At 56.1% G+C, this 24,818-nt stretch overlaps 1 protein-coding gene and 1 long non-coding RNA gene across 6 annotated transcripts in view; one reads left to right on the top strand and one right to left on the bottom strand.

Moving 5' to 3' along the window:
* Positions 1–1,193: 1,193 nt before the first annotated feature.
* LOC106560149 lies at positions 1,194–6,440 on the bottom strand. Of its 2 annotated transcripts, none has more exons than XR_005375242.1 (3): positions 6,301–6,440; positions 5,631–5,798; positions 1,194–5,040 (listed from the first exon to the last, which is right to left on the bottom strand). It is a non-coding gene; the product is annotated as an uncharacterized LOC106560149 (long non-coding RNA). The 2 variants fall into 2 exon arrangements; XR_005375241.1 differs by lacking the exon at positions 6,301–6,440 and having other exon boundaries at positions 1,194–1,708; positions 1,821–5,040; positions 5,631–6,294.
* A 566-nt stretch (positions 6,441–7,006) lies between these two features.
* DOT1L (DOT1 like histone lysine methyltransferase) overlaps positions 7,007–24,818 on the top strand; it is a 65,038-nt gene continuing 47,226 nt past the window's right edge. For 2 of the 4 annotated variants that reach the window (XM_038567902.1, XM_038567901.1), the window contains exons 1-2: positions 7,007–7,124; positions 22,949–22,992. In XM_038567902.1, the coding sequence (XP_038423830.1) occupies positions 7,044–7,124; positions 22,949–22,992 (125 nt within the window). In that variant the 5' untranslated portion in view covers positions 7,007–7,043. Of the gene's footprint in view, positions 7,125–7,863; positions 7,988–22,948; positions 22,993–24,818 lie in introns of those variants that run through there. The other 2 variants (XM_038567904.1, XM_038567903.1) reach the window with 2 other exon arrangements.

Here is a 24,818-nt window from a genome sequence, read left to right as displayed (position 1 = left end):
TGCTCATCGGTTGGGACTCTCCAAGTGTGAAAATATTTAGAGGTTCCAGGAAAGCTCTAAGCTCTTGGGCTGCCCTAGAACTACCTCTCTACCCCACCCCCCAACTCGAGGCCCAGTAAGGACCTGGAAAAAAACGGAGTCCTGGGGTGTAGTTAGCAAGACAAGTAGGAGTTAGAACAGCAGAGACCCAACCCCCTGGCTGTGAAAGGGAAGCGGTGGGGGGCGGGGGGGGAGGGCATGGGGGGAGTGTTTCAGTACCACGGAGAGCTCTAAGCTGCCCAGAAAAGGCTAAACGGCCAAATCCTGCCAGAGTGTGTGTGGAGGGGCCTGGGGCGGGCGAGGGGACCGGGGGTGGGGTGGGCGCGGAGCAGGGATGCAGGAGCCTGGACTAAAGTGGGTGAGAGAGATGTAACCTCAGACCCCAGGAACTTTATTGGGGGGTGGAGAGCTCTCCAGTAGATCTGCCTTAGTGAGAAACTGGGTTCCTGCTTTTCTGAATCCTATGTTCAGCTCTGCATTGCCTTCCTCCTGCCCACAGGCGCTTGGCATCCTGCACGTCGCAGCCCTGGTTAACAGGCTGGGCTCTGGAGTTAGACCAACCCAGCTCAACCATGACTAGCCGCTTGTGACTCGGGTAATCACTAAACCCATCCAAGCCTGAGTGTTTTTTTTTTTTTTTTTCACCTGCAAAGTAGATGTCCCTCAGAGATGTCCACCTCCTAATCGCCAGGACTTATGGAAATGTTAGGTCACGTGGCAAAAGGAACTAAGGTTGTAGATGGATTTGAAGTTGTGAACAAGCTAGCTTTAAAATGAGAGTTTATCCTGGATTGTCTGGGTGGACTCAAGGTAATCATAAGGCTCCTTAAAAGTGGAAGATGGTCAGGGAAGTAGCAGCTGGAGCTGCTGCTGGCCCTGGAGATGAGGAAAGGCCATGAGGCAAGGAATGCTGGCGGCTTCTAGAAGCTGCAAAAGGCAGGGAGATGAATCCTCCCCCTAGACCTCCAGAATGGAGCAAAGCTCTGCCCACACCTTGGTTTTAGCCTGGTGCTTTACTCAGAGTACTCCAGAGATACAATGTATGTAAGACAGTAAATTTATGTTGTTTTATTTTATTTTATTTTTTTAAAGATTTATATATTTATTCATTCAGAGAGAGCGAAGAGAGAGGCAGAGACACAGGCAGAGGGAGAAGCAGGCTCCATGCAGGAAGCCCGATGTGGGACTCGATCCTGGGTCTCCAGGATCACACCCCGGGCCGCAGGCGGCGCTAAATCGCTGTGCCACCGGGGCTGCCCAATTTGTGTTGTTTTAGTTTGTGGTTCTTGGCTACAGCATCCATAGGAAACTGATACAAAAAGAATATCCCCCCCCCCCGGGGTCCTTGCAGGATCAAGTGAGATTGTGTATAGAGAGCTTGGCTTAGCCCAGGCATACAGTCAGTGCTCAATAATTGGAAATGGTTGAGTTGTGAAAAAGTCTTATTGCAGGGAACTCAGAAAACCCTGGGCTTCCGAGGTACAGGGACCCGGATCCTGGAGCAGAAGGAATCCGTTCTCTCCTATTACTGCTGCTACTTCTGACTTTAAAGTGGGCCCCCACCAGCTGGCAGCTTCACCATTTCCCTGCTGGGGAAAATTTGGTGAATTCACCGAGATTTCCCAGAGCATCTGGCAATCAGATGTTATCCTGTGCTTGTTGGTCTTTACTATGAGAAAAAAAAAAAAAAAAAACTATTTGTGGGCCTTGTGGGGTGTGTCATAAAAGCCATCAGTGTAGTGGAAATGGTCATGAGCTAAATTTCCACTAGAAGAAAATACCTGAGTTACAGAGTGGAGGGCTGGGATCCTGCATGGGGTGAAGGATGGGGAGGTAATCCACTGTTTGCTGTGCTTTGAGCTCCCATAACCTAAACCAGAGGATCAGCAAACCACAGCCCCTGGAGCCAAATGGTGCAGGAAAATTGAGGGGGTGTTACATTTGGGGACGGGGGTGCTCTGCCCCAGCCCCCTGCAAGCATGCGTGGTAGGCATGCATGGCAAGGCAGCTGATTCCAAGAGGCAAGTGTGCTTGTGCCTCATATCAGGGGCTGACACACTTTCTGTAAAGGACCAGGGAGTCAATATGTTGGCTCAACTGTGCAGTGGTGGTGGAAAAGCAGTGGTAGTTGATGTGCAAATGAATGCATATGGTTGTGTTCCAATAAAACTTTACAAAAATAAGAAAGTGGGCTGGCTTAGACCCTATCCTAAGCCAACCCTCTTTAAAAGAGAAAGTATGTGCCCTTAAAGTCTCTCAAAATAACTTCAAGAGGTCTGGAAGCTTCCATTCTTTTTTATTTTTTTTAACCCATTTATTTACTTTAGGGGCGAGGTGCAGAGGCAGAGGGAAAGAGTCTTAAGCAGACTCCACGCTGAGCACAGAGCCTGACTTGGGGCTCGATCTCACGACCCTGAGATCATGACCTGAGCTGAAACCAAGATTCAGATGCCCAACAGACTGAGCCACGCGGGTGCCCCTGGAAGCCTCCATCCTTATCCTCTTACTGACATTAGAACACCTTAAGGCTCGTCTACTGGAAGATGAGACCAGAAAGTAGAGGTGAGCCAGCCCAGCTGAAGCCCTTTAAACCAACCAGCCTATCACTGGCCCATTGAATGGCCACATGTATGTGAATAAATCCCAGGCAAGACCAGCAGGAGAAATATCTGGGCTCGGTCCAAACTGCTAACCTACAGAGCAACGTATTTGCAAGTATGTTTACGTACCTATATACGTATATATGTATATTTAAATACAAATATGAACTTGCTCATCATGCTAATCTGCACCCTGCTCTTTTAAATACAACCTATCGTGTCCATCTTTCTCCATGAGGACACTTTTTAAAGTTTCATCTGCTGGATGACCTTTAACTTGGCATACAGATTTGTGATCCTCCTTCCCTGTCACACAGATGCATCCGTGCACCCACTCTTGCCAAGAGTGATCTCACTGACCCTAGGACAAAGCAAATGACACAACAGGAATACCGAGAGAGGGTTCTCAGGGGGTTCTATATTTCTGGGACAGAGGCCTATCCTTGTCTGCAAAGCTGGTTATCATGATTATATTCGCTTCCACTTTTTAAATATAATTGCGATAAAATATGCTTAAAAATTTTTAAATGATTAAGATGGTAAACGTTATTTTTTATTGAAGCATAATTAACATGCTATAGTGTTAGTTTCAGGTGTACAGGTGATTTGAAAATTATATACATCATGAAATGCTTACCAATGTAAGTGTAGTTACCGTCTTAGCCGTGTCTAAGTGCATGGCTCAGGGCACGAAGCACACTCACCCCTCCGGGCACCCAGCCCTTCTGACCCCTGGTGGGCTCAAGCTCAGCTCTGCGGTTGCATATCCCCAGTGCCTGTGCAAGGGTGGGGGTCCCACTGCAGCCGCTGGTGGCAGAGCGCGCCTGTCTCTCCCTCTCCCACTTTCCCCCATGCCAGGCTCTTCTCTGCGCCTCTCAAATCATCAACCTGCACTCGAGTCCTTGATCTCAGCGTCGACTCCGGGGAACTTCTGTGGCCAGAAGAGGTGACTCTGCAAAGAGCTAGCAGCCCCAGGCGGGTGACAGAGTCTGTAGTGTGTGGGGGGCCGGCACTACCTCTCCAGCTCTGAGGGCCATGTGGATGGGCGCACACGCCTGTCGTTTCATCCCTAGGGCCTGTCTCAGCCCGGCCTGGCTGCCTCTCGCTACATCACCTCCAAGGGTGCAGTCCCTTGGCTGATGGAGTCCCCGCCCTGGCAGGATTCTAGGGGAACTAATTGGTCAGAATAATGTTGGAGCAGAGTCTCCCCATCGGCACTGCTGACATTGGGGCCAGGCTGTTCTCTGGGGGGGTGTCCTGGGCGCTGTGGGGTTTGAGCAGCATCCCTGGCCCCACACACTCGATGTCAGCCTCACCCCTAGTTGTGACAAGCAGAGATGTCCCCAGACATGGCCCAGTGTCCCCTGAGGGGCAGGATTGCTTGAGGTGAGAGCAGCTGTGTTGGGGCAGCCCGTGTGGGCCCCTTTCGTTTCAGGACCTGCATTTAAAGCTGCCCCTTCTCCCTCTCCCTCTCTTCGGTGGTCTCCTCGGCACCATCCCCACATGCTAAATTAAGTCTTACCAGCTTATCGTTTGCTGCCCTTTCTGGGACGCGAGCTCTGTGAGGGCATGGGTTTCCATCCACTGTCCGGGCTGCTATGTTCCCAGCATCTGGAAGAGGACCTGCCTTGTAGCAGATGCTTAAGAAATGCTTGTCGAATAAAGGAGGTGAGCAAAGAGATGAGTGGACGGGTGAAGGTTCCCAGGAAGGAAGGCAGGTGGGAGAGATTTCCTTTCCAGCTGCGTGGGGGTGGAAGTTAAATGCTCAGTAGACTAATGAGCCGTCTCTGCCCAGAACAGAGGGGTTCCCCATGTTTCCAAGTGCCAAGACTGGGACAGTCCTGGGCAAACTGGATGGCAGGTCACCCTACGAACCACTGTAACGGTACCAACAGCAATGCTGATGGCAAATAACTTCTTTGTACCAGGCAGGCACTGTTCTAGCACTTTCTGTGGTAACTGACTCAACCCTCTCAAACATCCTGAGGCAGGGACTGCTGGCATCAGCTGCTCAAATGAGGAAATCAGCAGAGGTTCAGAGACTCACCCAAAGTCAGCCGGCAGGGAAGGGTGGGCCAGGATTGGAATTCTGTGGGTACGGAGCAGGTGTAAAGCATACTCTGCGGCCCCACCTTGTCTGTGGGGTCCAGGAAGATTCTGGAGGATGTGAACAGAGAACCAGACTAATGGCAGAGGGAGGAGTCTTAGGAAGAATGTTCTAAGCAGGGGAAAGGCACGTGCTGATGGCCCCAGGCCAAGGTCGCACTCCTCCAGGGCTTGGCCTGACATCCCTCAGATGGTGGGGGGCAGGCAGGGGAGGGGTGGGATGGGAAGCAGCTGTCTGTGGCCACTCTGGTTGGCTGCCGGAGTCAGCGTCTGAAAGGTCCCTGGTCGGGGGTCTCTGCGCAGCAAGGAGAGGGTAGATAATAGATAGAGGGAGGGGAGGGAGGGGACTAGATGGAGGAGGCGGGAGGAGGGAGGAGGAAGAGAGGGTGTTTCCTGAGACACATGCTTTGGCTGCCTCTGTGTCCTATGGGACGGATGGAAGCTAAAAATAGCCTGAGAGCCGGGGACCCCGAGATGACTGACTGGCTTTCCACCCTGGGAGGACAAGGGGTGGCTCTGGGCTTTGGGTTCCTCAGGCTGGGGACCCTAACCCTCGTCTCTAGGGCCTGGCAGGCTGTCCTGAGCTCACAAAGTTCAGGTTGGTTGTGTGATCCATGGGAGGTTTGTCCCTCTCCGGAGCCCTCCCTCCCTGTCACCTGGGTAACCGTCTGGCCCCCCCACTCCTCTTCCTGCTTCTTCCTTTACCGCCCCACCCAAACTTCGGACCCATTCTCTGCAGAGCAACCAGGGCTGTTTTTAGAAAGGTTTGTATTGACAGACCTACATAAAGTGCAGGACAGATACCTTCTCACAGGTGAATGTCCCTTCGTAACCCCTCTGACCCCTGGGGTAACCACTGTCCTGACTTCTAATGCCCTCGGTTACCTGGCCTTGGTCTAGAGCTTCCAATAAATGGAAGCTACTGCAGCTGGTCTTTCGGACCTCGCCTCTTTCCCTCTGCATCGGGCGGCCACTGCGGTACTGCGGCGCTGTCAGAGCTCTACCTTCCACCTGCCTGACCTTGGGCAGGTCACTGCGCCTCAGGCTCCTCACCTGGCAAGAACGGACACCATCACCTGCGCTCCTGGGAAGCTGTGACACCTCAGGGAGGTACCGAAGGGGCAGGTGTGTGTGGCTCCCTTGCTGACACATAGCGGGGGCTCCATTATAACAGGTGTATCAGGGTTCTCCAGACACGCGAGAATCCGTAGAAAGTCTGTGCGTGCGCGTCTACACACACACACACAAAGACGTATAGGTGTGCATGCGGCCTGTATACACGTGCAACACACCCACACGCATAAAACATGCAATGCACATGTGCAGACATATGCACACGTACACAACAGGCACAGGCATGCACGGCACGCAGGTGCATATGTAGATGTGTGCACACATACAGGTGAGCAGGCATGGCACGCGCTGTGTGTACAGGCTTGCACGGATAACATAGGTACACACGGGCGCGACACGCGCACGCCTGTGAGCAGACACCTGCACCGCACATGGCGCACACGCACAAACGCACAGCTCCGTATTATACACCCGCACATACTGCTATTTGAGGGACTTGAGTCGTGTTCACGTCCAGCCAGAAAATCCGCAGGGAAGAGCCGACGCCGCAGCCAGGGCCCGGAGGCCGCCGCACCGAGCGAGCGGCAACCCGGCGCCCCCCGCACACGCTCCTCCGTCCAGCGCGCGCGGCGGGCGTCCCGGCCCGGCGGGAGTCGCGGCGGCCCCGGGCGCGCGGAGGGAGGGGCCCCCGCTCCTCCGGGGCGGGGCTCGAGCCTGTCATCCCCGGCCCGCGGGGTCTCCCCGGGTCCCCGCGTCGGGCCGGCGGGGGCGGCCGAGGGCAGCCGAGGACGTGCGTGCGTGCGTGCGTGCGGGCGAGCCCACGGGGCGGGCGGCGGGGGGGGGCGCGCGCGGCGCGGCGGGCGGGGCAGCGGGCGCGCGCCGCCTCCTCGCGCCGGCCCCCCCCGCGCGCGCGCGGCGAATGGTTCGGCCCGGCCCCCGGCTCATTGTGCTCGCCTCACGCCGGCCCAAGATGGCGGCGGCGCTGGAGGCCCCGGGCCTGTGACCACAAAGAGGAGCCGGGGGCCGGACGGGAGCGCGGCGGCGGCGGCGGCGGCGGCGGCGGCGGCGGCGCGGCCGAGGCCCAGGCCAGCCCCCTCCCCTCAGCCTCCCGCCCTCCCGCGCTCCGCCCGCCCTCCTCCGCCCGCCGCCCCGCCCCCCGCCGGCGGCGCCGCGCCCCTCCCCCAGCCGCCCGACTAGCATGGTGCGGCGGCCGCGCGCGCCGACATGGGGGAGAAGCTGGAGCTGAGGCTCAAGTCGCCCGTGGGGGCCGAGCCCGCCGTCTACCCGTGGCCGCTGCCGGTCTACGTGAGTGCCGCCCCCGCCGGGTCCCGCGGAGCCCCCGCCCGAGGGCCGTTTGCGGGGCGGGGCGGGCGCGGGCGCGGGGGGCGCCGGGCTGCGGAGCCGGGGACCCGCGGGGGGGGACGGGCCGGGGCCTCGGGGCGCCCGGCGGGGGAGCCCGCGCGCCGCGGCCCTCGCGCGCTCCGGGGGTGTCAGGTTTTGGGGAGCGCCGGCGGCCGGGGGCGGGGTCGGGGTCGGGGTCGGCGGCCCCCGCCCTCCGCCGCCGCGGGGTTTCGCGGCTTCCAGCCCGCCGCGCGCGCCGGAGTTTTTCTATTTTTGCTCCTCCTGCGGCCGGAGGCGAGGTCGAGCCCGGGCCCTGGCTTTTCCGGCGGGCAGCGCCCGTGTGTCCGTGTGTCTGTGCGTGTGCGCGCGCGTGTCCGTCCGTCCGGCCGCCCGAGCCCTGCGCAAGGCGGGAAGACCGACGTCCGAGGTGACGAAACTGGGGAGAACCTTCAAAACTCCAACCGTCCCGCCGGCCCCCGCCGCTCCGCCCTAGTGACAGCGCTCCGCACGCGCCCGTTGGCTGGCCGGCGCATTCTTTAAAACCGAATTATTATTGTTATTTTTATTATTATTTTTTTTTCATCCTCAGCTTGCAGGCAGCACGGTCACTCTTTAGCCCAGCGCGGCTCTGGGAGTTTTGACAGATGCATCCCCAGCAGACAGCAGAGGCCGGCCGCCCCTTGCCGCCAGCTAGCTCGCCTCTTTGCTGCCGGGTGCCGCCGCTCTCTCTGTCCCTATGCCTTTTCCAGAAAGTCCGATAAACGGAATCAGCAGCTGGCAGCCTTTGATTCTGGCTGCTTCGGCTGCGCAGAGCCGTGTTGCCGTGGGTATGGGAAGGCCGTGTCCAGCCCCATCTTTTCATTTCCATGTTGTGCTGGCCAGTGGTGTTGGGCCGCAGCGCGCGCGCGGGATGGGGATGCTTGCAGGTAGGGGGTGGTGGTTAGGGATAAAGCTGCTACGAGCATGTGGAGGCAGGTTTCTGCATGAACTTGACTTTCCGTGTTGGGAAGCGTTCAGGAGGAGGACAGGGCGGTGAGGCCTGTGAGGCTGCGTGCGACATTTGTGCATCCCCCCCGGTCGGCGTTGCGGAGTCCTGGGAGGGTGAAGAAACGCCCCGGGACCCACTGTCCAGGCTCTGGATACCCAGGTGAAAGTTCATCCAGGCAGCCGCATCATCCCCATCCATCATCACCGTTTTTAACTTGGAGCAGAGCAAGGCTGCGGCGGTTCGTGCCTGTTGTAAATAAGGCCTTCTGTGTTGGACCTGGCGGGACCTGGCTTTCTAGGGGTCGGTGGTTCTGAACTACGGAGTGTCTTTCCCTCACCGGCCAGGCCCCCCGGTTGGCAGGGGAGGGCATCGTTCTGCCTGGCGTCGCAGGCCTTTTCCTGGTGTGGCTGTCCACTGCCAGGCCAGTGAGCAGGTGGGCCCCGCAAAGTCTTCAGCTCCCTGCAGTGGCAAGCAACGCTCTTGCTACAGCTTTGTAGTGAAGTCTGTTAATTTTCTGTATCCCTGCTGAGGAGGAAGTTTGCCTTCTCATGAAGAGGGAGGGGCAGTCCTTTTAGGAGGCTTCGTTTTGTGACGATTCAGTGATGAACACGTTAAGAAAACGGACAGCTTCGTAAGTTAACTTTTCAGAAGATCGGATTATCATTTGACTGCCTGCGTGAAATGACGGGGCCTGTTTGTTCATGGATCCATTCATTCTGCCGGCACCTACCGGATACTTAGTGTCCCTGCGGATGCAGAGGGCAGTAGATGGTATTCCCATCCCCAGGAAACTTATAAATGTAGGGAAGTAGGTGATCTATAAACACAAAAGTTTGGCAGTTACGCTGCCACCGCAGAGATGGCTGTCAGCTGAGGTGGTCCTGGAGGGAGGGGCTCCTGGTTTTGCCCTGGGGAAGGTATGGGTGGTTTCTTGGAGGTGGGGGCGTCTGTGGGAGGAAGTAGGGACAGCCACAACCACCCACACTGGGAAATGCCTACAGTCAGAAACAGGCTTTTGGGGAAATTGACAAATAGGCAGAAATAGAGTTTTTGGGAAATTGATAAATAGGAGGAGGGGGGCAGGCTGAGTTCTGCTCCTTCCATGACTTCAAGTTCTAGGATACCTGCCTGCAGCTCACCATGGCCCTGCTTTTGGTGGGAAAACCAGGTCTCAACTGGAAGGGAGGTGGTGGTATTTTTGGCTCTCTGGCAGCAGGGCAAGAACCTGCGAGGGCGTGTGGAGTGGTCCATCCCCTCCATGACTTATTAAGCCTGTGGGCGGGGGAGCAGCCCCAGCGTGACTGTCCCCGCCTACAGCTTCCTCTGGGGAGCCCACGATTCTCTGATGAATGCCCTCTGAGCAGTCATGCCCTTTATGCAGGGCGATGAGTAGTAGCTGAAGTGGGCGGCCAGAGTGAGCCTCCCTGTGACTCAGAAAATATTTTCTGACGCTGACCTCCTCTTGTGTGAGCCTTCTCCCTAATCCGCACTCAGGTGGAAGGCAGATTAACCCTTACCCAACCTTGTGTGGGCGGAGTAGCTGCTTTAAACGGGGCGGGACAATCGGGAAAGCCTTTATGTCATATGTGCCTGTTAGTTTTCATAGTCTGGTCCCTAGGATCCAAATGCCTGCAGGTCCCCTGTTCCAGATGGGTAGGAGACCCAGGGAGTGGGAACTTCGGATATTCATGAGGGGAGGCGGTGGCAGGGCTGCAGGGGACCGGCCTGCCTAGTCTCCCCCTGGGAGCTCTCCCCCTTTTTTCTTAAACTATTAATTTCAAGATTATTATAGATTCACTTGAACCCATAAGAAAGAACAGGGGCACCTGGATGGCTCAGTCAGTTAAATGTCTGACTCTTGGTTCAAGCTCAGGTCATGTAGTCATGGGTGATGAGATTGAGCCCCCTTGTTGGGCTCCGTGCTCAGCGAGGGGTCTGCTTCGCTCCCCCCCCCCCATTGAGTGCACTCATGCGTGTATGTGCGTGCGCGCGCGCGCTCTCTCTCTCTCTCAAATAACTCTTAAGAAGAAAAAAGAAATAACAGAGACGTCCAGTGTTCTCTTTATCCAGCTTCCCTCAGTTGTGACATCTTACAACCAGAGAGCAAGATGAGCGTATCGTTGGTATTGGAACAAACAAGAAACAAAGCATTTTGGGGTTCTCTTTTGAATACAGGGACCTGCCCACTGCTGACAGTCTGCTTCTGGGAGTGCTGGGCCCTGGCCCCATACTTCTCTCCTGGGGAACTTCTTACTCTGCCTGACTTCCCCTGCAGAGTGTGCCTGGGGCTCCCTGCCTGTGGGAATAATGTTCCTGTTTCCTTTCTCTGGGTCAGGGTTGTACTTGCAGAAGACTGTCTCTTGCTTTCCCTGTCCCCTTGAGCTGTCCCTGCCGTTCCCACTGGCAGGGGCTCCCCGTAGCCCAAGCCCATGGCATTGATTCTGTGTATTTGCCGAGGACCTGCCGCATCTCGGGGGTGTGTGTGTGTGTCTTTCTGCCACTCCACGGCCCACGTGTGGCTCTGGTATGTCCCTCAGTGCCTCGCCATTCCTCTGCTCCCCTAACCCCTCTTCCTGACCACATCCAGTCTTCTCCCCTACCTGCCTGGATCCACCCTTCTAGTTCCAAGCCCTTGGGCCTTGTTCCTTGGCCTCTGCCTCTCAGGCCCTCTCCCCTGCATTGCACCGGTCCCTCTTCCTGTCCGTTGCTCAGCATCTGGGGTGCTGCCAGTGGAGGTCGGGAGGTCAAGGGCTCTGTGCTTTATTGTGCAACCACCCTAAGCCTCAGTTTCCTCTTCTCTAGAGAGGGTTCGGGTGCGGCTTGAATTCCTCTCAGCTAGTCGTGGGGGTGTGTGGGCTAATGCCTAGAAAGCATTAGGTTCACTCCAGGTGCGGACAGGGGTGAGTGATGGATGTTCGCTCAGACAACACTTTGTCATTTAAAGGCCCAATACTTTTTTGGGGGCGCTGAGGGACAGGGCTTTCTGGGCTTTGTGGTAGGGCTAGGGATAGAGGGGGCACAGCTAGTGGGGGTGAAGCGTGGCCTGCAGGGCACCAGGAGCCCGCAGGGGGCTTGGTTTCTGCTCTGGACGGTTGTTTTGCTGTGATCTGCTTAAGGGGTTAACGGGGTTCTGTGTTTCCCCTGATCTGCATGTGGCTCATTGCAGGTTGGTCTGCTCTTGCTCTGAGGGCGAATGCTGGGCTGTAGTACCTGGTTTGGGGTCGGGGCTGTCTGCCAGACCTGTGTGCCAATACAGAGGCCAGGTGCAAGGGCTGGTTGAGAAAGAGACACAGGGAGGGGCCAGGAGGACAGTCAGCAGGATGCAGGGGCAGCGGTGGGTCTTGTGGTTTTTGTTTATAAGTAACAGCTTTACTGCATTATAATTCACACGCCACTCCATCTGTCCATCTAAAGTACAGTTCCTTGGACTTTAGTCCATTCACAGGGTCATACCACTGCCATCTTTAGTCCCAGAACATTCCATCACCCAAAAGGAAACTTATCCTCATCAGCTTTCATACCCCACTCACTGTCCCGAGCCTCAATGAGCCCCCTCCCCATGTGTGGACGAGCCACATGTCACACATGTGGATTCACACACCGTGGGGCCTCCTGTGTCTGGTTCCCTCCCTGAGCGTGTGGGCTCAGGGTCCGTCCCCAGGGTGGCATGTGTGGGCACCTGGCTCCTGCTTATGGCCAAGTGATGTTCCCCTAACTAGATGGACTAGGTGGTCAGTGGGTGCTGCTAGGATGGCGCAGCTCCACACTCCTTCCTTGTGGGGGCTCCTTCCTCCAGACCCCCTGCTTGTTGGAGACCTCCTAGCACAGCACTCGGGGCTGTGAACCACTGAGTTGGTGCCTCAGTGAGGTCTGATGGGCCCGGCTGCTCTGGCCTTCTGGCTGGGCTGAGCGGCGGGGTGGGCGTGCATGCCTCCATACCAGCCTGTGCTTGGCCCCTCAGACTGCTCTCAGGCTTTCCTCAGCATGCCCTCCCTGGTTTTCCCTCTTTACACCCCAAGCTGTATTTAGGGCTGGCCTTGTTGGATCCCTGTGGCCCTTTCTGCTGTGACTGGAGGGTCTCGTGTATTGATTCTTTCAGTGGAGTGCCTCTTCATGATCCTGTGCTAATGGCCGTACCACAGGCCGGGCGTGCTGCTGGGATGGTGTTGGGCGGGATTCTCCTGCCCTGTAGCACTGGGGGCTGCAGGTATGGTGGGCCAGGTACTTTTAGATGTGGCCCTGTCCTCTGCGAAGCCTTGTTTGTTGCAAGGCCTGCACAGGTCACAGTTGGTGCTGGGTAGCATGGCCCCATGAAGAGGGGTGCGGCGGAGGTGGTGGCGGGAGCCCAGGCCTCCTTCCTGGTGAGTCATTGCTGGCTGTCGTCACAGAGCAGAAACATTCCATGAGAGCCAGGATGCGTCACAGGTGAGTGGTTGGCTTGGCACCCTCCTCCCCCGAGAGAAGTTATCTGAGCAGCATCAGCTGCCCTTATTCTGGACCCTTTGCAGTGTGACATTATTTCAGGGGCCACGTTAAGTTTAGTCCTTAAGACTAGTGAAGCTCAAAACCAGTGACTGGGTGAACCCGATTTTCTGCAGCTACTGGGAGCGCATTTGCTGCTCTCACGGATCCCATGCTTCATCGCGGGGTAGTGGCTTGTTCCTCGTCACTCAGCTCAGGAACCAGCACACCCCAGGCAGGTGCCCCAGTGTAACCATAGTCACCGTGTGGGTCTCTGCGTAATTGGGATGTTTTGCCTCGCTGTCACCTTCTCCCTGTGCCGCCTCCTGCTACGGACAGCAGGCCCAGAGCCCCCTGGGGTACCATTGCTGCGTAGACACCAGGGCTGTGAGCTGGGAGATTTCTCCCCCGCGCAGATGTCTCGCTGTGTGGTTATGTGGTGTCTGAAGACCCAGACAGTTGAGAGTGGGTCTGGGAGAAGGACTGGCTCAGATAGGAGGGCTCCTCAGCATAGGTGTGTCCCTACGGGCTCCGGTTTACAAAGGAGGGAGCCGCGCACAGAGATTACAAGACCCATCTGCGGTCCTGTTCCTTCCAGACTGCAAGCCTTCCTGCAGAAGGGCTCCCTGCTTGGTTTAATGCTGTGGAGATGGGTAACCGTGTTTGAACAGGAGCGGCCTTGGTGCACCTGAGCCACCATCTTTGCCCAGCCCCTCATGCCCCGCTTCTCGCCCTGCCCCGCTCTGCACTCCATCCTGAAGGATAAGTGTGAACCGCAGACCTGACCCCTTGTTCACCTCCTAGACCACCATCAGTAGCTGTTCTCTGCCTCAGGGGAGTTCGCAGAGTCTTCCTGCCTGCTCTGGGCACCGCACATTGACCTTCCTCTCCTCCAGGCTGACCTCCAGGGTGGATTAATACCCTCCTACCCCCAGCCTTCTTACTGTTTTTTGCTCTTCACTTGCTTGTACATATGGTGCCTATTTCTGCGTTCTTGCTTATTTGAACTGGAAAAGGTGCTATCACTATAAATGCTTGAATTAGCCATGTGAAGACCAAACCATAAATTAACTGCGTAGCTTAATCGTGAACTGAGACCAGAGTGGCACTCTCCGTTTTACAGTGATTAGGAATGAACGCTTGTTTTGTCACAGGGCCGTGTCGTAATATCTGTGAAAGGACAGGTTTTGGATGAAATTTAAAGTGATTATTAAGAGCAAATTGGCCATGTTGAGTTTTGAGATGTTTAGACAGAGTCAGACTGTGATCTAGTATATTCTTTAATGTGGATGTTATGTTATATGTTTTCCTTATTTCTGAGTTGAGGAATATAAAGTTTCAGAGGGGGAAGAGTGGAATCATTAATATATTCAAAAGACTGCAAATACGCCTTTTTTTTGTTTGTTTGTTTTAAGTAACCTTTAGGCCCAACGTGGGGCTTGAACTCACGACCCTGAGATCAAGGGTTGCATGCTCTTCCGACTGAGCCGGCTGGGTGCCCCTAACTGTATTATGTTTATCTTTCTAGTGTTCCTGCCAAGTAAGGAGGCAGCAGGCAGTGTTTCTATCAGGTGGATAGGAAGACCTTCTGGGGTAGGAGCGAGGGCAAGGGCGAGGGCAAGGGTGAGCTGAGCGCAGGCTGATAGTGGGCCGAGCGCCATGCATGTGCGCAGAGCACATGCAAACCCTGAAAGCACTTTTCTGGTTTGTCTGCGTTTGGAGAACTTTCTGTCTGACCTTCCTGTGCAACTTTTTGCACTTGGAAAGGATTTTATTTATTTATTTATTTATTTATTTATTTATTTATTTATTTATATTTAAGATATTTTAATTTGTTTTCACAAGAGACACAGAGAGAGGCAGACGGAGAAGCAGGCTCCCCACAAGGAGCCCAATGTGGGACTAGATCACGGGACTCTAGGATCACGCTCTGGGCTGAAGGCAGGCGTTTAACCGCTGAGCCACCCAGGGATCTCCTGGAAAGGATTTTAGACTGAAGAGTGGTGTACAAATAGAAGAGAGTTCCTTACCCCTTACTCTGCTGCCCGTGGCAGCAGGATCCCTGCCGTGGCTCAGCATTGAGGATGCTCCTGACTCTCTCTCCCCGTGTCCGTGTCTGCTTAGGTCCAGCCCAGGGTCTCCTTACTGTTCAGTTGTCCTGTGTCCTCAGCTACAACCTGTGCCAGTCCCTCACAATTAAGGGCAAGCTGGTGCCTGTCATGACCTGCCCACCCTGCAGGGGGCCCTTGTGTGGGGCTGGAGGCCATCGTGCCATGGTAGGAGTCCCCCAGGCTGGACGCTGTCTCCTCGGGGATCCCCTGAGGCTACTGGCGTCCATTCGGCTCACTGCAGACGGTGCTGACCCTGAGCCCTGGTCGGGGTGACGGTGCCAGGTCTCTCCCCTGTCCAGCCCCAGGGAGGGGTGTGTTGAGGCTGTCCAGGACCCTGGGGACCTTGCCTTTCTTCTTCCCTGCATCCCACTCCTGGGAGTTCCTCCCTGGGAAGACCTGCTCTGCTTTTTGCTTACTCACTTACGGTGAGAGCCTCCGTGTGGCCTTCACTCCTGGGTCCAGTCTGGTCACCTTCTCGCTCACCTTCTGAGCTGGCCCCTGGGAGCACCTCCAGGCTTCCTCCTGGGCCCAGGGCCTTCCTGCGCCCTTCCACAGCCCCATCTTTGCTGCCTGGTGTGCGGGATGTCCGGGCTCCCCCTGTGTTTCTTCGCCCCAGCCCTGGACCCCGCCATGCGTCCGAGGAGCTGGCTCCTTCGCAGAGCCCCGTCGAGGGGAGGACCGTGGCTGCTGTGCGGTCGCGTGGAGCTGCACTGGAAGCCGGGCGGGGAGCTGTGGGCTGCCCGGGCCTCGCCGCGGCTCGGAGGGCCGGTGTCCCCGCGTGGTGGTTGGCACGGAGGCCCCCCGCCCGCGTCTCCCCGGGTGATGGGCAGCGAGGTTCAGGGCCTGGGTGCTGAGCCGGCTGGAATCCCACGTTCCCAGCTGCCGCTTCTGCTGGGGCTGCTGCCTTTCCACGTGCGTCCTCCTCCCTGCCTTTGGCTGGGGCCCGCTGCTCCAAGGCCAGCTCCTCATCGCCCCCTCTCCTCTTGGGTCACCCTGTGAAAGCTGGCTCTTCACAGTCTGTGCCCCGGGCCATTGTCGCAGCTGCTCGGACTGCAGCAATAGGGTACCACAGACACTGATGCCTCACGGTCCTGGGGGCCGGCAGTCCCAGATGACAGTGCGGCAGGGTCGGTACCTGGGGAGGGCCCCTGTCCTGGCCCCACGTTCTCCCTGTGTCCCCACGGGACAGAGAGGGAGAACTCTGGTCCCTTCATCCCCTTGCAAGGGCACTAATCCCAGCAGGGGTGCCACCCTCGTGATCTCACTTAACCCTAGTCACCTCCCAAAGGCCCTGTGTCCTCACACCATTCCACTGGGAGCCAGGGCTCTAGCACGTGCGTCTAGGGAGCACAAACATTGCGTTCTTTGCCGGCTCCCTGTGTCTTAGCACCTGGCTCCTCCAGCACCCCAGGAGTGCTTCCGTGTTGGTGTCTTTGTGGAGCTTCTTACTCTGTGAAGTGTGTTGGCTGGAGACCCAGCTCACTTGGCCGTGCCTGCTCCCCCGCCTGTGATGGCCCTGGCTTGGCGTGGCGCTCTGGGTTTGCGTTCCTATACGAGGCTTGCGGCTGTTGTGCGACCTTGGCGGTGGCCTGTCTCATCCTCAGGTATGGTTGGCGGGGCTTGCTTCCACCGCCTTCCCAGAGCCCACGGGGCAGGCACCCTACTGTTGCTACCCTGCTCTTCCCTTGCTGGGGGTGTGCAGACACCTGGGGCTGTCTGCAGCCGCTCCTGCATCTGCTCATTTTCACGTGAAGGCCTCTCCCTTCCTGATTCTCAGGTCCTGCAGGTGCCACATCATGCTGCTTCCTGCCCCTGGTACCAGGTGTGCGGGCACACACCCCAGCCAGGCCCCTGGGCCCTGTGCTCTCCACCTGACTGGGCTTTGTAGCCACGGCCTTCTGGTCTTCTTCCTGGATCGAGTGTCCCGGTCGCCTGTTGATTTTGCACTGTGTCTTTCTTCACTCCTCCGACTAAATCTCTACGGTCAAAGCCCTGCCACCGAGGCAGACAGACACAGACCTTCTGCTGTGTGCCATCACCCACCTTCATTCTTTGTCCTTCTCTACTCCTCAGGGCTGTTTGCACATCAGCTTCCTGTCCACGGCAATTCCTGTGTCACAGTGCACATGAATATAGTCCACAGTTCCTCAGGGTGGTGGCTCTCAGAGTGGGTCCTGGAGCTGGCAGCGTTTGCATCACCTGGGAACTTGTTAGAAATGCAGATTCCCAGACCCCCGACCTGCCAAATCTGAGACTTTGTGCGTGGGCCCCATCTGTGCTTCACAAGCCTCCCCGGGGGTTCTGACAGTTGGCGCAGTGTAGGACCCTTGCCTCAGAGGACCTCTTGGCTTCTGCCCTCCCGCTGTGATTCCTGCTGGGGGTAGAGGGTGCTCTTTGGGTGTCGTTCTTGTTGCAAACGGCAGTCAGGAGAATGGAGCTGGTGGGCGGGTTCCCTGTGCACATGCTCCTCTGTTCACCTCTTGCCTCTGCACCCCGCCTCTCACCGTGCGCCCTCAGCACAGACAGCCCTCCAGCTGTGCGGACGTTTAGAGTGAAGGAGGTCCAAGTGCTCGGGAGCCTGGGCTCATTGCCTTGCACAAGGGCATCTGAAAGACGCTCCTGTCCACACTCCTTGTGTTGAGAGGGGGAACTGCACACCTGCTGGAGACAGGCTGGTGGCAGAGCCAGACCTGGGGTTGCTGTCCTGGGTGCTTACTCTCGGGTTTGTCCTCGGGGTACGAGAGGGGGCTGGGCTGGGCTAGTGTGACAGCCGGGGTCTCCCCCACGCTCTGTCCCTCTGCACGTGTTCCCTTCATACCGTCTTTGCCGGGCAGTGCTGAGGACATGAGGGCCACCGGAGCTGGCGAGGAGTTTTGTGTCTGCTCCGGATGTGATGACTGTCCCCCTCCGCGCCGTATGGTTGGAGGCAGGAACATGCTGTCCTTGTCGTAGCTGTTTTCACGGACTCCCCAAAGTAGAGGGCCTCTCGCCGCCCACTTTCCCAGTTAGCTGCATTCGCTCAGCAGGGCTCATGTGGAAGAACGTCTTCCCGCTGCTCCCTGCGGATGTTCTGAGGCAACTCGCGGTACAAGAGAGGGTCCGTCCCCAATTCAGCAAACACACCGTCCTGCTGTGGCCTGCGCCAGGCTGGGGATGTGGGCTGTGTGTGCGAATGGGGGTGGGTGGGCTGTAGGGACCCTGGGGCTGGGGCGCAGACCCAGGGTTCCAGAGCTCCTGAGATGGAGGAGGGGTGGGTATCCCTGGGTCACAACACAAGGGCTGCTCATAAATCCAGGCTTCCTAGGGGCTGTTCTAACCTTTCCAGGTCAGCTTCTGGTCTCTCTCCTGAAGGCCTGTGGAGTACTAAGAAGAGCCCGTGTCCAAGAGGTTGGACTTTCTGAATCATTTATGGTGATCATTGCATCTTAAATTACACGTCTCAGGGCTGCCAGTGGCAGCTGGCCAGTCCCTAAAAGGATCATTCTGAAACCTTTGGAGTCACAGTTACAAACTTTTTTCTTCCCTTTTTCTGCTTTTAAAGCTTTGGGAAAGCTGGATTTCATCTTCTCACAAGATGAGATCAAATTCCAGGCACCTCTGCCTTTCCAGGTCCACGGGATGTGGTGTGAGCCGAGTCAGCCTGGCAGGCTGCGGCGGGTTCTTGTGAGGACGGGCGGAGTGGTGTGAGCCCCGCACTGGCAAGGGTCTGCTGCATAGCGGCTGCTCAGGGCTGCTGTCAGCGTGCTTGCCCCTACCTTGCGCTCGGGAGGAGCTTCACAGGGCTTTGCAGCTTGTTTTGTAGCTTTACGGTGCTGACTTGAGTCAGACAGACCCTTGCCGTTACAGGCATTTCTAGAATCACCGTCAAGTCCCGTTACTGTAGAACTTTTTCTCCTAGGCAGTGCTCCCAGACTGGCTTCTCAGCCTTGACGCAAAATCTGTATTGGTTAGCTGTGGCTGCCTAACAAATTAAGCAAAGTTGAGCAGCTTAAAGCAACACGCATTTATTTTCTGATGGTTCCTGCGGTCAGGAATCCCAGAGCTGACTTAGCTGGGTGGTCCTGCCGCAGGGGTCTCTCCCGTCAGCACAGAGGCCAGCACATAGGAAGGCTGGACGGGGGCAAGATGAGCCGGTCATGCTGGTGCCCTTGCAGGGCTGCTGGCGGGAGGGAGGCCTCAGCTCCTTACTGCATCGGCCTCTCTGTGGGGCTGCTCATGACCTGGCAGCCAGCTTCCCTAGAGAGAGTGATCTGAGAGAGAGAGAGAGAGAATTGGTGGAAAGTTCCAGACTAATGTCTGCAGCTCATCACCTCTGCAGCTGCTTGTCCTTGTGCTGTGTGAGTTGATGGTCTCCTCTGTAGACCCCGTGACACAGCGTGGTGTCCTGTCTGCTTCTCAGGACAGGTAGTCCGGGAGTCAGGTAAGCTCCTGCCAAGACTGTGAATCTAGGTTTCATCAAATTTCGTTAAACGTTGCAGGACAGCAGCACAGTAGGGGCATCATTTGAGTGTCTTAGAAACGCAATATTTTCCTCCTGGGGTGAGGGAGTGCTTTTAATGATTGGCAGCATCACTTTTTGGATGTTTTTTTGTTGCTAACAGCTTTTTTGAGGTATAATTCACATACCAGACAATTCACCCATTTAGAGTGTGCAATATTCACAGAGTTGTGCAACTGTTACTACTATCAATTCCAGAACCTTCTGTCACCTGCAAAGAAACCCCATCCTCCTTTCCTCCCTGGCACCAACAAGCCCCCTCCCCGGGACAAGCCCATCCTGGATGTGTCACACATGTGGACTCACACCCCGTGGGGCCTTCTGTGTCTGGTTCTGTCCCTGAGCGTTGTGGGCTCAGGGTCTGTTCCCAGGGTGGTGTGTGTGGGAGTCTCACTCCTGTTCGCAGCCGAGTGATGTGTGTGTTTGGTGGACAGGTTGTGTTTTTCTGTTCATCTGTCGATGGACACTCTTGGGGCATTTCCACTTTTTGGCTGTTAGGAATGCTGCTGCTCTGAGTGCGCATACAGATTTTTGTGTGGATGTATGTTGTTTCTTTTGGGTGTGTACTTAGGAGTGGAATTGCTGGACCATATGGAAATTCTGTTTAAATATTTGAGGAACTGCCAGGGCGCTTTCCACAGTGGCTGCACCATTTTACATTCTCACCAGCCAGGTGTGAAGGCTCTTTTTTCCCCACCCCAACACTTAGTGGCCATCATTTTGACTCTAGCCATTCTTGCGGTTTAGATTTGTGTCCCTTTCTGGCTTAGGAGGTGGAGCGTCTTTTTGTGTCCTTGCAGGCTGGCCATTGGAGTATTTTCTCTGTAGCAGTGACCGTGTCAGTTCATGTTTTAATGGCCTTATTGTCTTTATTTTGAGTTGTTCGAGTCCCATGTACACACATCGGGGGTCTTGGTTTGGTTCCAGACCACCACAGTGAAGCAAATGTCTCAGTAAAATGACTCATGGGGATTACTTGGTTTCCCAGTTATATAAAAGTCATGTTTATGCTGTATGGTATCTAGTAAGTGTGCAATAGTATGATGGACATCTAAAAAAGAGACCATGTATATTTCTTAAAGAAAAAACACTATGCTAAAAAGTGCTAATCATCTGAGTTTTCAATGAGATAGAATCATTGATCACGGGTCACCATAGCAAATATAACAAGAAGAAGTTTGAAATACTGTGAGAATTACCAAAATGGGACATGCAGACACAAAGGGAGGAACTGCTGTTGGACAGACAGTGCTAATAGATGTGCTCGTCCTGGGGGCTGTAGCCCTCAGCATGTAAAAGCACCCCGTTTCCACAGTGCAGCCCAGTGAGGCATGCCTGTGACCCACACAGATGCTTTTCCAGAGAGAGGACTTGCAGAATTCTTCTCTCATTCTGTGGTTTGTCTTTCCGCTTTCTTGATGCTGTCCTTGGAAGCATCTTTGTTTCATTTGGATGAAGTGCAACTTACCTGTCCCCACCTCCATAAAGCGGAGGTTAACATGATCATTCTGGGAGTGGGTGTGTCGCTGCCAGGCAGGGACTGTGGTTGCCTCCCCTCTGCCCTGCACCCTCCTCACCAAAGCATTGGGTGCCACTTGTCTCCTGGTCTTGCTTCAGGTCCCACCGCTGCCTCGTGAGAGCTGTGGCTCTCTGCGCAAGTTGGTGCTCAGTGTCTCCATCTGCAAAATGGACTGCTGGCCATGCACATGGAGAGGGCTTGGCACACCTGAGCTCAGTGGATATGTTACACACTTCCATGTGTGTGTCGGGCACTCCCACTGCTGTGGCTATCAGATCTCCCACCTTGCTGCTGCCTGGATGGCAGGTGTAGATCTTGAGGGCCACGGGCTGAGCTGATAGGTGAGCGCAGTGATGGGCCTGGACGCCCGCTGGTCAAGCTATGTGGAAGGATGGCACTTCATGGGGCACTCTGGTGTTCAGTGGCGTGGGCTTCTGGGCAAGCCGTCCGAGCACAATATAGTGCCAAACGTCTCACGATATAGTAGGGAAATGCCCACGAGGGGTTTGTAGGGACTCTGAAGGTTCCGCTGGTGCTCAGGTGAGAGGGGCTTAGCATTTGGTGAGGCAGGAGGTGTGAAGAAGAGGCTAAGATGAGCAGAGAAGCTATGTTCCCTTGTGGGGTCACCCAGCTCTTCACTCCTGTCCACCCTCCCAGTGAATCGGAGCAGTGGGTGTGTTCCCGCTTCCCTGGGACCCAGAGGGTATTGCGCAGGTTGGCATGGCCCACCAATAGAGCCGGGGCTCCTGTGTCAGAAGGCCGAGTGCATGTAGTGCTGGGCCTGCGAGGCGGCTCTCCTTCCTGCCAATTCCCGTCGTTCTTTTCAGATCTTTTGAAGTTGGGCCAAAGCTGTCTTCACGTGCCCAGCAGAGCTGCTGCCATATGTCTTCTGACATGAGATATTGGGGCCGCTGGTTCCCACTGGCAGTCCCCAGCCCAAGTTTCTGACTTGACAGATCGTGCTGATGCTGCCAGTCAGGTGCCCCTCGTTTGGGTCCACTGGGCTGCACGGTGCCACCCAAGCCGGCTGCCTGTTTGCTGTCTTGTCCCCCCGCCGTGCCACATCCAAATAACTGGACTGCAAGTAACGTTTGTCATTTGATCCTTAGTTGGAGGACATTATTAAGAACACTGAAGGGATGGTTCTTCATTGGCCTTAATAAAAATAAGGCTTAGTACAAAATGCCATGCAATGTGTGATTCCATTCATGTGAAGTGTCCAGAAGCAGGCACTTTCACAGAGGTAGAAAGTGGATTAGTGATTGCCAGGGGCTGGGGAGTGATGGCTGTTGGGGGCAGGATATCTTTTTGTGGTGATGAGGGTGGTTCTGGAATTGGTGCATTGCTTGTACAATCCTGGAAGTTCTGCAATGCCACGGAGTTTCGTGCGTGAAGTGGGCGAGCTCTGTTCTGTGAGAATTCTATCCTGATAGAGCTGTCCCTATGGAAGCAAGGTTAGGGCACACGGGTACTCAGAGTTGTTTTGACACTTACTGAAGGATGTGGGGGAGGCACTGCTCTAGGCCCCCCCAGCCCAGGCTCTTGCCCCCAGGCGTTTGTTGTAAGGTGGTGCAAATGGCAGGGTGTGTATACACCCTCTGTGGAGCAGTGGCGGAGTGCTCCAGAGCTTGTATCAGGGAGCGACAGGGCCAGGAAAGGCCTCTCGGGACATCTGGTCCTGGTTTCTGCAAGGTCTGGAGTCAGTTGGCTGCCCAGATCACTCAGTTGCCTCCTCTGAGGAAGGAGCAGTGGTGAGCCCTGTGCAGCGGGCATGGTGGGGACCTGTCCTGATCAGTGGTGGGGTTAGTCTGTGTTCCTATGGGAGGACGGCCACGCTACTGTTGTGTTACTGGTGTTTCCCCATTTTACAGATGGGAAAACAGAGGCTTGGAGAGGTTCAGTAAGTCAGAGCCAGGACTGTGGCTTCCAGGCTGCAGGAGCACATGGGGGTGCGGGTGGGGGTCAGCAGAGTGGTGGGTGCGGGGTGGGGACAGGAGGGTCAGGGCATAGACTATCCCAGGCCCCTTCCCCATTGCCCGCTGCGGGATGGAGTGCCGTTGGAACAGGTCTTCCTCAGGGGTAGTGTGTCCAGTGTGGGCAGGGGTCCCAGAGCAGCCTCTCATGCCCCGGGCTGGGGCTGTCCGTTGGCCTTGCCGGGTCCCCGCACCCTGCACCACTGGAGGGTGTAAACCCTGTCCCTTTGTCTTTCAGGACAAACACCACGATGCTGCTCATGAAATCATCGAGACCATCCGGTGAGTGCGGCACCTGCCGGGGTGGGCGGGGCCTCACAGGGTGGGCCCCCAGGCAGGCCACCCCACCTGTGCTCTCTGGGCTTACCTGCCTTTGACCCCGCCTTGCCCTCCGTGGCTCCACGGCGAGCACCTCGAGAAGACTTGAGAAGCAGTGACAGCTTGGTCAGAGGAGTCCAGGTCGTCTGCATGTGGCTCCGAACAGGTCTCGGTGCTTCTCTGAGCCTTGGCTTCTTCTTGTGGAAGGGGAGGGAATTGCCCAGCTGGCAGGGTTTGGGGGCTCTCACCTCCCCTCTCCACCTTGCTTCCCTCTCCCCCCTCTTGGATTTGGTGCTGACTCAGCTCTCCTGCGGCTGCTCCTGCCCTCGGTAGCCTGGACAGCCTTCCGCTGGCTTGTTCTCTGAGTGCGGAGAAAAGGTCTGCCCCCCACCCCCTCAGGCAGGCGGCCTTTTTTTAGTATATGTGCTGCCGAAGCGAGCACAGGCAGGCGGCCTTGACGGAACCTGCATGAAGGCTGCCTGCCCTTCTGTTTCTGGTGGGCTTTCTCCCGTGCTGGCCTGGGGTCTGGAAGGACCCCCGAAGTGCTGGCCGTGGCTGCTGGGCGCAATTCTGTAACTGCTGCTTGCTCTACACGTCTGTGTTCAGAGACCCCATCCTTCTCTGAGCGTCTGCACTAAAGCCGTTCATGTGTATGTGTGGCTTTGGCCTCGGTTGCTGTGTTGGTCCCCCTAATCCTTAACCATGTAGCAACCACCTGGGCCCTGGTCATGATGTCTGCATGAACCTGCAGTGGCCGGTGGCAGGGCTAGGCTCTGGTGCCCTGTGAGAAAGGTGGGGTGTGAGGTCCAGCTGCGATGGGAGTCCTTTCCCTGCCGCGTGGTAGCTGGGCAGTGAACCTACGTGCTCTGCTCTTGGGGCCACGCAATGCCTCCTTGCCAGATTGTTTTCAATTTAAATGAAATAATCCGTGTAAATGTTGCAGGGTGGGCCTGAAAGCAATCAATAGTGTTAATTAGTTGCCTTAGTTTGATTTATGTTATTTTTAAAGAAGGTTGCTGGTTAGGAAGTGGGAGTGTTGTGGTTACCAGGAGAGCTCTGAGTCAGGTGGCCTGGCGTGAGCCCCAGTGGCCTCTATGCCGGTTTCTCATCCGCCAAGCAGGGTGCCTGTCCCTGCGCTGCAGGGGGTCAGCACCAGTGCTGCAGCTGCCCAGCCAGCCCTTTGTTTGCTGTGGCTTGTCCTCTCCTGGAGCTGGCCGTGGCCTGAGCCTCACGTCCTGAGTCTCAAAATAACGTCACCTTGTTCCTTTTTGTCTCTGCAAATTCTGTTCACTGGTGAGATGGTCTCTTAATTTAATTTCTATAATGGAGAATTCCCAGCAAGATAGAGTGGTAGGCAGAGGCTGTCACGAACCCATGTACTCACCACGTAGCCTCACAGTGACCCACTCATTGCCACTCAAGTGTCATCTGTACCTCCATCCACTGTAGTCTTTTCTGTGTTTATACTTTTAAAAGATGCAGTTGAGATACAGTGGGAGTACAAGAAAGCATAGGCAGGCACGGTGCACGCTCTGACCGATGTGGGTGTGTGCGCACATGTGTGAGGCAGCCTCAGTAGCGGGCGTCTCCGTCAGCCACATGGGCCTCCTTGCGTCCCCTGCTACCTTCCCTCCGCCACTGTCTCCAGGCAGCCCCGACCCACTTTCTGCCACTGCAGGTTACTCTGTATGCTCTAGAACTTTACCAATGGACTCGTTCTGTGCATACGTTTTTCTCCCCCGATTGCTTTCAATCAGCACATGATTTTGAGATTCTCCCTGTTGTTGTGT

The sequence above is a fragment of the Canis lupus genome, chromosome 20, assembly GCF_011100685.1.
Source record: "Canis lupus familiaris isolate Mischka breed German Shepherd chromosome 20, alternate assembly UU_Cfam_GSD_1.0, whole genome shotgun sequence".
Classification (NCBI taxonomy): Eukaryota; Metazoa; Chordata; class Mammalia; order Carnivora; family Canidae; genus Canis; species Canis lupus.
The sequence above is the reverse complement of the archived record's forward strand: the minus strand, read 5'-3'. Positions and strand labels throughout refer to the sequence as shown.